The sequence below is a fragment of the Triplophysa rosa genome, linkage group LG15 (genome assembly GCF_024868665.1).
Source record: "Triplophysa rosa linkage group LG15, Trosa_1v2, whole genome shotgun sequence".
Classification (NCBI taxonomy): domain Eukaryota; kingdom Metazoa; phylum Chordata; class Actinopteri; order Cypriniformes; family Nemacheilidae; genus Triplophysa; species Triplophysa rosa.
In genome coordinates this window covers 10,182,107-10,197,146 of record NC_079904.1, presented here as the reverse complement: position 1 = coordinate 10,197,146, position 15,040 = coordinate 10,182,107, and the positions used below count along the sequence as shown (strand labels likewise).

The window sequence follows — 15,040 nt, the reverse complement described above, 5'->3', positions numbered from 1 at the left end:
GTACCATCTCAATATATTGGTTGGCTGAGAAATAAATTGAGAGAATACCAACTTTACTTAGCTTATACCTTCTTCGTGTGTTCTTCATGCTTGGCCAAAGTCACTAGTTAAAAGGCAATGTATTTATTTTATGGGGGTTGTATCAGACACTTAGAAAAAGATTTAACTAGCATCCTTTCCATTCTCCCACTCTATAACAAATCACCATTAGAAGAGTGAAGATCTGAATGACCTTCTAGAGGCTCTCTTTGTGTGTGTCTCCAGGGAAGTGGCAGAGAGAACACGTGTCTGCCAACAGGCGAGTCGAACGGTTTACATAACTCATTAACTCTGTTGACCAGGGTCCTTTCCTCATGTGTAATAAGGGGGACTGTGAAGACACGGTATGTTTAGTAGAGGTTTTGCAAGGGTGTGTCATGACGTGAGCTTTTCTTTAAGATGGTGTTGACATCATCAGCTGCTCTGCTTATTTATCCAAGAAGTCAAAATGATTTTGACTTTTGTGTTTACAAGAAGAAAGAAAATCATACAGACAGAATGACATAATTTCAATTTGGAGTGAACTGTTCCTTCAAATGAAACCGTAACAGTTCAGAACAGGGAGCTTGAGTCGAGAACTATGCAGGGTGTTTAGTCCAGTGGAGCATGTTGATGAATATGGTGATAGTGTCTCTCTCACAGGTCGTGGGCGCTTTAATGCGGGCCTCTGTCACTGGAACTTACATAATGACTCCTGCAGTCTCCTGTTGATACGGGAATTTAGCAAAGGCATAATGCTCATGCAGGGGCGTACTGTTAGGAATGCAAGCACATTTTAAACATTATCGGCTCATGAATATGAATTGGGTGACATAACATTTGCCCATTACCGGTCTGTTGAATGGCAGGTGGGCACTATGCATAGGAGGCCTACTGCCTGCACATTTATTCAGTTTAATGCTGAAGGTGAAGGATTGACAGAGGCTTCTGCTTGGTCTTAAAGGAACAGTTCGACCAAAAATAAAGATTCTGTCATCATTTACTCACCCTCGAGTTTTTCTAAATTTCTTTGTTCTGATGAACACAGAGAAATAGGGTTTGGAATCGTTTGAATTGTATCGATTCCAATTCCGATTCTGCTTATCGATTTCGAGTCTTATCGATTCCCAGTTTCGATTCCACGGTTGAAGTAAAACATTTAGATATAAACCTGTATGGTCATTTAGCATGCTTATTGACTTGTTTGCAAAATATATATACTGTATATTTATGAGCACCGTTATTGTGTATATTTATACACATAGAACCATGTTTTTTCTGATTTATTAAAATTTTATTATTATAGTTGAACTACATCATGGTTAAACTGTTCTAACTACAATGAAACTATAGTTAATTTGTGGTTCAATTTGTGGTTTTTAATGCAAATACTATAGTTAAACTATGCTTACTGTAGTAAAACAAATTTATTGAGTTTTATTGTTTTATTGAGATATCATCAATCACGCAACTTTGTGTACTTTACTGAAAATATGCACACAGGAATTGATAAGATGAATTCAAATTTTAATCTCAAGTATCCGATTCCTATTCCTTTTGTTTCCGATCCGATTCCTAGCCTTTCGATTCCAATTCCAAGTTAGAATTGATTTTCGATTCCCAACCCTACAGAGAAAGGTATTTGGAAGAATGCTTGTAACCAAACAGTTCTTGGACCCCACTGACTGCCATAGTAGGAAAAATTACAATAGTAGTCAAAAGTGCCCCACAACTGTTTGCTTTCCTAAATCCTTCAAAATATCTTCTTTTGTGTTTAACAGAACAACAAAATTTACAAAGAACTGTTTGATTACAAGCACTCTTCTGAATAGCTTTGTCTGTGTTCATCAGAACAAAGAAATGTACGGTATACAGATTTGGAACAACTTGAGGGTGAGTAAATGAAGAACTGTTCCTTTAACGTGGATTGCTTTTAGGCACTGTGGCCAAGCAAAGCAACACTCCTAAATCAATGCTATACTCCTGCTCTCAGCACTCCGGAAATCTAGAAATGTAGACATAATCAAAAATGATTTTCAATTTGAATGACTAATAGAGTATCAAGAAGATTAGTCATAATTCAAAGGGCTGATTTGCGAGATGATAACGTTTTCACAGTTGTCTCAGCTCAGGGAATATACAATGTTAGTGCTCTCGTTTGTTCTTCTCAAATAGACTCGAAGCTTTGCTTTTCGTACCTGCTTGCTCTATTTCTCTCCTGCTGACTTTCTGTACCTCTAACACTGAAACTCTTTGTGTCACTGCGGAGAGTTGGTGAACTCTTCTTTGTCCAGCCCAACATTCCTCACATATCTTTGCATCCTCTAGTCCAGAGACGGGTGATCTAATCGACATGCACAGGAGGCATTTATGGTGAGAGAAGCTTTGCTTGGACTTGAGCGTCCAGAGTTGTCTGTTACCCTGCTGACCCAAGTATCTCCTCTGACTTTATGAATGAAAGTTGGTAGTTGTGAATAGATGCCTCCTGACTGGATATGAAGTCTCTGTATGGCTTGGGTGATGCTGTATGCATTTGTGCAATACTGCATTAAAGGGATGGTTCACCCAAAAATGAGGAAAAAACGACCAGTGTAGATACACATTCACAAGTCAAAGTATACCAACGTTGTTCAGTAACCAACATTCTTCAAAATATCAAAATCAAAATATTGTCTTTCGTCAAAGACAAGAAGGTGTATAAATGATGATGACAGGATTTAAATCTTTGAGTGAACTATCCCTTTAAGGCTATTATACCTTGCTTGTTGGAATTTAGTATGAGACACCAGTGGGCAACTGAGTCACGTAAGGTCTGCACTGTATTACATGTAAAAATACAGACTGTATATTACTGTATAGAGTTCAAGGTTGGCTACAACATACCCGTTTTATACTTAAACATGCAACCTTTTCTTATCTCCTATGTTTTAAAATGAGTTTTTCTGAGTCATAGACATGGGGAGTGGTTTTGTTGATGGGTAGGTGCCCCCAAAGTGCAATTGAAACCTACGCAACTGTACACTGTGCTGCAATAAGTTGCTAACAATAAATCCCTATATTTTCCAAAAAAGGCTGTTTGAAAACTTTTTCAAACGCCTCCATAGTCTGACTAATGTATGAGAGAGACATGCAATTATTTTAGTTTTTCCACTTTTTAAAGCGGTTTTGGCAGCTATAATTGGTTGATGGACATTTTTGTGTTTGGTAAAGTTATATATGTATAGTCTAAACAAGTTACAATACTTACTTGATTTATCCCAAAACCAGCATTCCTCACCAAATGTGTCTTCTGCAGGCTCGGTGATCAGTTCTATAGGGACGCCATTGAGCACTGCCGCAGCTACAACGCACGCTTATGTGCTGAGCGCAGCGTACGCATGCCTTTCCTGGACTCTCAGACGGGGGTAGCTCAGAACAACTGTTACATCTGGATGGAGAAACGACACAGAGGGCCAGGTAACACATTCTGCACTCACCTTTAGCATAACAAAATATACATCTACATATTACTGTTGTAAAAGTGAATATAAACTTGTTTTCTTTGTCGTATTTGAGGTCTGAAAAGATACAGAAAATCTTTTCTGTGATTTTTACCTGTTTCTCCAGTTTTGTTTTTCTGCAAATAAATGCAAATAGAAACAATATTTTTTGTTCGAAGTTTGGGAGAAATATTGTTAGTAGGTCACAAAATGATGCAAAAATGATATTTTTACCTAAACACATACCTATGAAAACAAAGTAAATTCAGAAAAACTGAAAATAATTTTGAAATTGTCTCTTAATATGTTTTGGGGCTGTACTGTTTATATACATACAGTACATGAGCATTACATACTAATGCATGTTAAATGTAACTATACATTGGATGACTATAATTCAATTCAGTTGTACTTATATAGTGAATATAAGCCTGTATATAAAACAATGTCGCATTGTTTTAAAAGCAGATTTACCGTACAAAATCAAAACAAAAAGAAAAACACAGAAAATGGTAAAGGTTTGCACAGAAGGTCAGATCTAACCAAATGTTTAAAACTGGCTAAATAAATCATGTCCAGTCATTCCAAAGCCTTATGATTTCACCACAGGCATTTGGAGAAGTTGAACTTTTGCCCTAGCTTCAATTTCAAATCTCACGTAAAATGTGGTTTGATTTAAGCATAAAGACTGTTTCGTTTAGAAGTAAATGCTACAGATTTGAAGGTTTATACACTGTAAGGAGTAGAAACACTGATGGTTTCTGTTTGGAACATATAACTACTGAATGGATATTTTAAACAATGCAATGCACTATGTAATGAGATAGACAACAGCATTGGGACAGAACAGACGTCATACTTTCCACAGCATTCCTTTCCTTATTATCTGAACAAAACATTGTCGATATCTAAACATGGTTGCCGAAGGGAACGAAATGACTGCCGAGAAATGGATACAAATAGAGTAGACGTCTCGCAAGTGAAACCTCCATAGCCACACCCTACACTTTGCGGTTGACCAGCGTTTATTGCATGTTTCTTTCTGGATTTATCTGTTCTCTTTCTCTCTCGAGCTCTCAATTTTTACTTTTATATTGTAAGGAGACTGGACAGATACATAAATGAGACCATGTGTCTCATAGATCTATGCAACTCCACCAAGACCCTGCTGTAACTAAAAGCAACTAGAAGCAGATTGTGTGTTGGCCAATCAGACAGTTTGGGACCGTGAACTCCCCTGATGACCTTGATTTCATTTAAGTTGTAAATGCACATACAGCACATTATAACTATTTTTCAGCTCTATTCGGATGTACTTTTTTAATCCCATCTGATTTGAACACATCATTGTATTTCACACACAAACATTATGGAGCAAGTTACCTGTTTTTCTGCCCGCTTAAGGGTCCTTTGAGAATTTGTAACTTATCCAGATCGAAATGTCTGTGTTTGCTTAGTTTTCTTGCTTCTCATTCATTCCGATGTGGAATACTGTAACTAAAGATACATTTCTGGTTGAGCTTTGTTGTGCAACCGAATTAAGACGTGAATTCTAATGACGAATTTAGACCTTTCTGTTTCTGCCATCTTTCTGGGTAAAATAATATCCAAATGCATACTAATAGTTGTCACTCAGTGGTGTTCTAAACATCATCTAAGCATCTAAATGAAAGTATTTGAATGACTATGAATGAGAGACTGTGTGTGTGTGTTTCCAGGGTTGGCAGCGGGTCAGATGTACACCTACCCAGCACGCTGCTGGAGAAAGAAGCGGCGACTGCACCAGCCACTCGACCCTCAGCTTCGACTTTGTGAACTCAGACTAGGTGAGATTATAATAGCAGCTTGACGTGGTTATATCCCTCACACTCAAAACAGTACACATTGCTTTTGAGATCATTCTTTTGTCTGTGTCCATGCTACATTAACTCTGAGATCAGGAAGAGGCTGTAGAACTGGGCCATGTGGGTCCAATTACCACCCCCTTCTCTCTCTCTCTCTCTCTCTCTCTCTCTCTCTCTCTCTCTCTCTCTCTGTGCCCTAACTGGGCCTCTTTAATCATTTGGCCATGCAGCATTAGAATGTAAGTCTAAGGAGTCGGACTGATGGAGAAGTAAAGGACTTCAGGAACTCGATAAAAGTGAATAAAGGCATGTCTGTGTCAACAAAAAGCTCTGTTATCTTCTTAGCTGTCCGTGGAAATACAATAGCAGTCGAAGCAATATAAGAACCTTTGACCTTCTCAGCCAACATGAGTCAAGCAAAAAACAGTGAATAAACCGCTGATAAGCGGTGACAGATATCTGAAAAGGGATGAATTGACAGAATTAATGTTTAAACCTAACCTAGTGCCACCCAACAGAACTGGGAAGAATGTAATAGTTTTTTTCTTAACACTCCCCATACCATTATTTCAAAGGTCCAGTGTGTCATTTTTTGGAGGATCTATTGACGGAAATGCAACAAAATATTCATAACTATGTCTTCAGATGTGTATAAAGATCTTACATAATGAAGCGTTATGTTTTTATTACCTTAGATTGAGCTTTCTATCTACATACTCCGCGAGTCCCCTTACATGGAATTGGCCATGTTGTTTCTACAGTAGCCCTAAACGGACAAACCGCTCTACAGAATGCGTTTCGTAAACACGTGATCTCCTTCAGCAAAGAAGTGAAAACGTGACGACATCTAAAGTGCTGTGTCAGTCACCGTAGTGCTTCAAAAGGGAAGGAGGGATGGAGTGACCCGTCGGTTGCAATTCGCAACCTCACCACTAGATGCCGTTAAATTCATACATTGGACCTTTAATAATCCGTCCCTTACTGATAGCACTGGTGTTGCTGTGTTTGGCTGGTCAGAATGCTCAAACAAACCGAGCAATGATTTAATCCAAAACAGCTAATTTATAGTTGTGGTAGTGAAAAGTATTTTAACATCGCACCAAATGACACACATTTAAGGTATGTAATTCCAACAGTCCTGGAATTGTGATGTTTACACAATAGTGACACATCATTCCGGCCTAGTTCCTGTGCTTCCTGTAGGAGTGTTTTTCTTACACATTTCTGTGGAGCACAGACTGCTCCGCCACTGTAAACAGGTTTGGGTACAAAATCCCATCCAAAGTCGACAAGCAGGCATGCACGGTGCGAATGTAAATCTGGACATGAGGTATGCGACGCGCCTTTTTTTCCACAACAGATGCCTTGTAGAACGGTTCCTAATTTAATAAACGGATTCAATCAGCCTATTTTGTCCGCATTACAATCACGCCTCCATGACAACACCAAATACCCACACCACAGCAAACTGATATATTCATTATGTCCCACATTTCTATTCAGGGTGGCTAAATCGTACTGTTTCCAATCACTTTTCCAACAGCAATATTAGCCACTAGCGTGATTTAAAGACACGCATCAATGTTGCTTTGCTGTACTATGGCGGAGTTATTTAGTCTTTATTATTTGTGTCTGTAGACGTCAACCTCTCTTAGCCTCTCATACGTGATTGGCGGATGGAAGCGGGGGATGGGCGCTTGCAATCAGCCCCTGACTGGCAGCCTGGGCTATTTTCGGCTCCTTCCCAGGGGACGAATGTGTCTCGACTCAATCAGACACAAAGAGACAAAAAAGACAAGGAGAGAAACTCACGCAGACATCCTCAGTCATACGTACACGGCAGTTTAAACGGCATTTGGTGGGTTAAGAACATGTAAATGAGGCGATCTCGCAGAAAACATGTGATGTGGTCCTCAGAAGCCATCGCCTCCGGAAGCACTTTAACGGCACAGCTGGAGACGCTTTGGTTTTATCTACAGCACCTAGAGCGTCATCTTTAATAAAGCTTTAGAAGCTATACACCTAATAAAAATACTTGATGATATTCCCGACAAAACTACCCAGACTGACTTGGGCTGACTCACGCGTGCACCCACACAATCTGTTTGACTGCGTGAGACTGATGGTTCGTGACAATTAATTCAGCAGTCTTCAACATTATTCTTCTTTTTATCTATGTCCCAAAAGATCACATTCATTCACAATTTGGATTTTTTTAAACGAAACAACAATATATACAGCTACGGTAAAAATTAAGAGACCATTTCCAAATTATTTTCAGTTTTTCTGAATTGACTATTTGTAGGTTTGCGTTTAGGTAAAATTATATTTTTGTTTCATTTGTGAACTACTAACAATATTTCTCCCTAATTTCTCATTTGCATTTATTTGCATAAAATGAAAACTGAAGAAACAGGTCAAAATAACTGAAAAGATGCTCTAGATTTTTCTCAAATACAGCAAAGAAAACTTTGTCACTCCTGAGGTTTGATTTTGTTGGAATTCAACAGATACTGGAATAGAATGCCACAATACATCTAGAAATGCTGATTAAATGAAAATATAGATAGTTTTATAAAGTTATTTTTATATTAAGTTTTATATATACAGTATATATATATATATCTCAATAGTTCATTCAATGTTATTGCTGATATTATAATTTGTAAAAAAAGGTCTTAAAGCTTTGGGTCCCACTGAAAATGGGGGTGAAATTGAAGAAAGCTGTTTTTATTGGCTAACGACCTTGCTTTTTTTCTCTTCTAGAGGCCGAGTTGATGGCCAAAAGAGAAGCCCCGCCCACAGAGGCCACAGCCCTGGAGGCACTTCTAAGGGGTGATGGGCTCCTGGACAAAAGAAACAGCAACTCTAAAGATGAAGAAACATTGCTAGAAATCCAGGTAGCACATCCTAAAGTCCTTTCCGAAAGACTTCGGTGGTTTTGACGTGCAAGATAATATATTAGACTCCTGTCTCAGCAGAGGCACACATTGTGTGCTTGTATCACAATCTATTTGCATGATGGAGAAAGTGCAGAACTTTTAAACTGTCAGCGCTCTGGCAGATTTAAAATAAACATATTATTAAAAACACAGATGGATCTTCAATGTATGCAGTTTTCCTGTAGCTCAAGCATAGTGCTGGCATAGCCAAGGATAAATTATCATTTGGTGTCTGCAAAATGCATTATGCATTTCCAAACTTAACAGGGTTGTGGCAATGGTGCAAAGCATTATGGGATGCAATACACACCATTCACTGTCGCTGTAAAACCCAATCCATCATCCAAGAGCTAAGCCGCAAGCTGTTGTGCTTCCTACCTCCTGGCAAACAATACTGCATTAATAGGGCAGTGACCACTAGAACAGATTCCATCATCCATATGGGAAAAAGTTCTCCACTCTCTCTCTCAGATATGTCTTCTTTTGTTCAGAACATTGATCTCTGTTATCTAATCACTTACCCCAACTGTTCTTGATTCTCTGAAGAGGGTGCTCGAGGCAGACGAAAATGGGGACGGTTTCCATGACGATGAGGATTTTGAAGTGGACACACCAAAGAGGAAGCATCGAAACAAAGGCAGGGTGAGTGATGAAAGTGACTCATCAAAGCATGCTGCTGGTATGGAAAAAACGGCATGTGAGATCGAGACATGAAACATGAAAGAGCAGGAGAAATTGAATAGAAAAGAATCAAATGAGAAGATGTAAAGAAATAAAATAAATATATAGTATTACTGTATATATGTAATATAAAAATATATAATTGATATATCATTTTAATAAAATATAATTATATACGTACAGTGAGGGAAATATTTATATGATCCCCTGCTGATTTTGTAAGTTTGCCTGCTTACAAAGAAATAAAGGGTCTATAATTTTTATGGTAGGTTTATTTTAACTGATAGAGACAGAATATATTTTAAAAAATCAGGGGAAAAGGTGTTATATAAAGGTTATAAATTGATTTGCATTTCAGTCAGTGAAATAAGTATTTGATCCCCTACCAACCAGCAATAATTCTGGCTCCACAGATTGGTCCTGTCACTTTAAGAATGTACTCCTAAATCAGCTTGTTATGTATATAAAAGACAATATATATAATACACACACACACCCACACACACAAAAAAAAAAAATATATATATTTGTATGTATATTGTACATTGTATGTATATATGGTATATTTTATATATACTGTATACTGTATATTTATAAATATAGAAATACCAGGCATGGCAGGAGAGCAATGATGTGATTATGTCATGTAGTTTATGTGATGTTTATGTTGATTAGGGTCGAGGCTCTGGACGCAGGCGAACAGAAGCAGTGGCCAATGATGATCAAGATAAACCTTATGTTTGTGACAGTAAGTGTCGATTTTAAAACTCGCTGTATATGATCTGTGTGTCTTTAACTTTAAGCCTGCAGCAGAAAAACAACTTTGACATTTTTTTGTAACTCAAAATTGGTATTGTAGCTTTTTACATGCCTACCTGGAATACTTGACTCTGATTGGTCAGTGCTGCAGTTTTGTATTACAATGTCGTTCTAGTTTGACGTCAAATATGTCTCATTCAGGTCTTTCGTCACATATGACAATTAATAAGAACACTAATCAATATTTTAGTTCTATAAATTTATGTAGCCCATCCTATATAAAACAGTACTACTTTTATGTTGTCATATTAAAAAAGTAATGTTGAGTCATGAGATTTTATTAAATCTGAACAGTTTTGAACATTTTGCCTGTTGATCCTATTACACAAACAAACAAAAATGTCTTCCGTTATGTCATATAGTACACGTCTGTGTTTCTGATCTTGGCATGGTGGTCTGTCCATATATCAAGCGCATGTGTTACCTGAATACATCTCTCTGGAGGTGAGAGCAGGTACTTTAGGGTTCCAGAGGCCTCTCTGTATGTAACTTACTTCCTGTTTTTGTTTTCTGTCTCCTCTTTTGCTATGTGTCTTCTCTGTTTCAGACAGATACAAACAAAAGCATAATTCAAAAACTACTGACTCAGGTATACAGTCATGTTGCCATCTTCCTCGGACATGTGGGCTATGCTAATGACAAGGCTATTCAGTTAATGGTTATGTTGTGGAGAGAATATTAACTTAAAGGGATACTCCACCCAAAAATGAAGATTTTGTCATAAATTAAAGTTGTTCTAAATCTGTATACATTTCTTTGTTATGATGAACACAGAGAAAGGTGTTTGGAAAAATGTTAGCAATTGACATTTCTGGGACATCATTGACTACCATAGTAGGAAAAAGTATTGTGCTGTATCTTTTCTTGGTTATGTTGAACACAAAATGAGATATTTCAAAGAATTTTGGGAAAGCAAACCGTTCTAGGGCACCTTTGACTACCATTTTAATTTTTCCTACTATGGTAGTCAATGATGTCCCAGAAATGTCAGTTGCTAACATTTTTCTAAATATCTTTCTTTGTGTTCAACAGAACAAAGAGTTTTATACAGGTTTGGAACAACTTGAGGGGGAGTAATTCATGACAGAATTTTCATTTTTGAGTGGAGTATCCTTTTAAATCTGCTAGTTGCTAGTTGATATTTCATACTACTTGGCCAAAGCTATCACGCATGGCTCGCGACACTGCTTATTTTCATCTGCGCTGAAATAGCTAAGCTTAAAAACACGGCTTTCTCATTGCTGCATCTAGACTGCAGGTAACCCAACCAATGCACTGCTGGAATGATTGACTCTGGATGGACTGAAATGAAATGCATGTAGCTTCTTTCCCTATTTACACTACTGTATTTTCTCCCTTACATCTGTTTGATTCAGTTTCTACAAAACAAGGTTTAACAGATGTGTGATCTGAAGGTGCACTAAGTCTATGCAAAAGTTTTAAACCTTAAGAAATGAATCATCAAATAGTGCTGAAGACTTTATATTAATGGGGAAAAAACAGCTTAAATTATGATTATTTAAATCAACATTGCACATCATATTGGTAGTTTAAAGATCGCGTATCACAGGCAGTTTCTGCCAATCTCATATGAATCTTGAGTGACTATACAGTAGTAATGCATACGTCGTATCTTCGAAGAGTATTTAGTTTGATCAAATTTATAAAAGAGAGATACAGCTGTACGATTATTTCCGGAAAAACACAAGCCGGTAGAGGTGGGACTAGTGGGGAGAGTGGGATGGAACTACAGCACGAGCTCACAACACATCATCACATTAATTCCTTCTTGTTTTGTACATTATGCACGTACACGCCGATTGCCAACAAAGCACAGACATATGACTTAGTTTGACTTACCGCGTGCAGTTCATGCCCGGCATCTTTTAGCACTGGGACTGCGCCATCTGTCAATTTCAAATGATCTCCAAATCCAGCATTACATCCACCATTTATTTAACATTCATCACTGAAATGCCGTGAACAAACAGACACACCTAAACTTCACTATCGCAAGAGTAGCATCTTGAAGCAGCGCAGGTAATCTTGATGGTAAGCGGGTCTCGCTCATCGGTTGGCTCGTGGGCGGGGTCTTTCTTTAGCCTTGCCGTGCTTTTCCGGGAGGATGCCCAATAAAAGGAATAGGATCCCTTTGACGACACAGGGATCCAGAATTATAAAAAAACTTTCCGAAACAAGTTTGAGTGCTGGGGGAGTGTATCAAGTGCAGAAATACTACGTCATACATTCAACTCGTTTTTTAACAAGTTGACCATGTTAAGCATGAGAAGCCAGCACGTTTAACAGTGTAAAGAAGTCAGAATGCATGACATAGCATGATACCCAATCTTTAAGAAAACAAAAAAAAAGACTCCTTAAATGCACCTTTAAGCATAAATAAAAGTAGGAATCTTAAAGACAACATGAAACAAAAAAATTAATTTTAGGGTGAACTGTTCCTTTAAATTAATCTGTTGATGTTTGATAAGCTGAGTCCGATTGTTTGGATATGAAAACACAGGCTATGATGTTATTGTGCATTCCAGACAGTTCGGAAAACTGAATTCTTTTACCTCCTTAAAAACTTCAACTTGGGTATTCTTGCTCCAACTGCCTGGAATGCAACATTTTCTCTGACCGCTCACCCTTGGTGATGTCAACAGAAAATAAAAGTTATATATTAGATGAAAAAAATATTTTGAATAATGCACAATAGTGTATTATGCACAATAACAGTGTGGCCATAAAGTAGAGTATATTAATAAAGTAAATAGGGTAAACGTTTATTTCATATTGTCTTTGAGATAATGAAAGAAGAATATATTGAAAATGTAAAAACATCTTTGTGAATCAGACTGACACCAAGTTCTGAAACAAATCAAAATTGTTTTATTTTCTTCAGTATGCATTTTCTAATTATTTGTAGTGAGAAAATCTATTAATATTCAGAATTTTAAAAGTGATATTGTACTCACCTTGTTAGTATCGCAGTGCTTGATGCTTGAAACATTTACTACATCATCCTACATCGTTTTCTCTTAGTGTCACTTTACAAATAAATAATATCAGTTCTATGATGAGATTTATAATGAATGACAATTTCAGTCATTAAAGTAGGTCATTTATCTTTTGTAGCCAATGAACACATTAACACTGTTTGATATTTTTCAAGTTTGAGTTCTTATAGAATTTCAGTGCACTTAATGTTTACTTTATAGGGTGTTTAAGACTCATTGTGGGGTTGCTGTGCTGATACATGTGTCTTGAAAGCACGTCTCTCTGTCTGGCTGAGAACATGCTGTGTTGACTTTGTGATGGCGTTCAGACTAGCAGCTAGCTGCTTTGTGAATTCCTTAGATATGTGTCAGTACCCCAGCTTGCTTATTAGACTTTAGCAATAGCTTGTTTAAACTTTTTTTGCCAGTAAAACCAATCTTATTGAAATCTTTTTTATTGTAGTTTGTGGAAAGCGTTACAAAAACCGCCCAGGACTAAGCTACCATTACGCACACACTCACCTTGCCGAAGAGGAGGGAGGAGAAGAGCAAGAACCTGAAATACCCCAATCTCCTCCTGTTCACGTCCACCCTGAGAACCACAAACGTAAGCTAATATATTTGAAACGTACATTTGTACCATGTTGTTTTTTTACATGTGATGATACTTTATAAGCAGAAGCGTATAGTAAGCATTATAAAGTGCTGTCTAGGTGGATATCTTTTTCCTTCAGTTGTATTCTGTGGTATCTTTACAGCACAGAAAGGGCCTGACGGAGCAATCATCCCCAATGACTACTGTGATTTCTGTCTCGGAGACTCGGGCTCAAACAGGAAGACAGGCCAGGCTGAAGACCTGGTTTCCTGCTCGGACTGTGGCCGCTCTGGTGAGTCCCTTCACTTCAATGTATAACTCACAGTTACAGTATCTGCCCATGTTAGATCAAAAACAACGTGTTCAATTCCATCTGGTCTTCATCCCACACTGGAGAGAGATCTATATTATATTTATTCATTTTTATATCAGGTTGATTCATTAAAAACAGTACAGGTTTGCCAAGATGGCATTCAGAGACTGTTCTCTCTCTCTCTTTTTAGTCAGTGATGTTCTAAAATGGGCCAGATTACAGTAGCTGAATTTCAGCTCACTAAGACTGTGTATTTTACTACCTTGTAAATCAGAAAAAAAGGATTTTATGATCATCTATGACAGAAATGTATGATTACTTTACCTTTTGATTTTAGGGTTTAAATGTGGCACTGTAATGCGTGTAAAGTTAGAGGGTTGGTCATCCACACACAAGTTTTTAGTTCAATTAAATACAATTAAAACGTCTTTTAACCGCAGCATATATGTATCTATGAAACAAAAATAAAGAAATGTTAATGTCCCAGGCACAAATCATTTCAATGCATTATCATGTCATGCGTCAATAGCTTGTTTGTGCATCTCATCTTTTCAGTTTTATGCTAGAACATTTCTAGCATAGAAAGCACGTTTCTTTCGGCTTTGCTTTTTGCTTTTTTATGGTTCGGTTTGGCCTGACCATGTCATACTATTATGATTTCTCAGAAAGAAATGAATTCTACCAGAAAGATGTTAATGTTAACATCTTAGCACAGTAGTTATAAGGATTAGCGCTGCTTTAATGCAGTAGTTCAGATCACCATCTGTTTCAAACATGGTGTTCATTTGTGATGTACTGGGCATTTTTTACCACTGTATTTGAAACAGTAATTATAACAAATGTGAGCAGAAATGGAAGGGCCGATTTTTGTAAAAAAAAAATAGTTTTGTTTAAAACCATTGGCATATCGGCTATACCATAAAAAAGGCCAGTCAGACTTCTTTTTCTAATGTAGCAAATGTTTTACTTTGTACTTAAAGCCATGGTACCAAAAATATTATTTACATTATATTATATTACTTATTTAATTAAAAATTATTAATTTTCACCCCCCCATGCAAGTCACCTATGCCAGGATCTGCCACTACTGATTATTTGATGTTATAAATCATAAATCTTGCCAGTGCACATTTATACAAAATAGTAAACCGACTTAGTCCTTTTCTACGGTCATTGTTCTACAATGCACTCACTTTTGTATAATGTGGGGTGTGTTTACTCTAATATGTCACATTGATCTAGTCAATTTCTCAGGGACAGAAAACAGCCAGAGGTTATATTAATAAAATTTTAGAGCACTCAAACATTAATTAGTGGGATTTTGCATGGCTGACTGAATGACTAGTCCAAAAG

At 37.3% G+C, this 15,040-nt stretch overlaps 1 protein-coding gene across 5 annotated transcripts in view; it reads left to right on the top strand.

Moving 5' to 3' along the window:
* dpf3 (double PHD fingers 3) overlaps window positions 1-15,040 on the top strand; it is a 29,726-nt gene that overhangs the window by 7,461 nt on the left and 7,225 nt on the right. For 3 of the 5 annotated variants that reach the window (XR_008964415.1, XM_057353037.1, XM_057353040.1), the window contains exons 2-9: window positions 3,314-3,474; window positions 5,216-5,323; window positions 8,108-8,241; window positions 8,830-8,925; window positions 9,640-9,712; window positions 10,331-10,372; window positions 13,243-13,386; window positions 13,538-13,666. Coding sequence is in view for 4 of the 5 variants with exons in the window: in XM_057353037.1 (XP_057209020.1) it covers window positions 3,314-3,474; window positions 5,216-5,323; window positions 8,108-8,241; window positions 8,830-8,925; window positions 9,640-9,712; window positions 10,331-10,372; window positions 13,243-13,386; window positions 13,538-13,666 (887 nt within the window). In the remaining variant the exon portion in view is untranslated. The remainder of the gene's footprint in view (window positions 1-3,313; window positions 3,475-5,215; window positions 5,324-8,107; window positions 8,242-8,829; window positions 8,926-9,639; window positions 9,713-10,330; window positions 10,373-13,242; window positions 13,387-13,537; window positions 13,667-15,040) is intronic. The other 2 variants (XM_057353039.1, XM_057353041.1) reach the window with 1 other exon arrangement.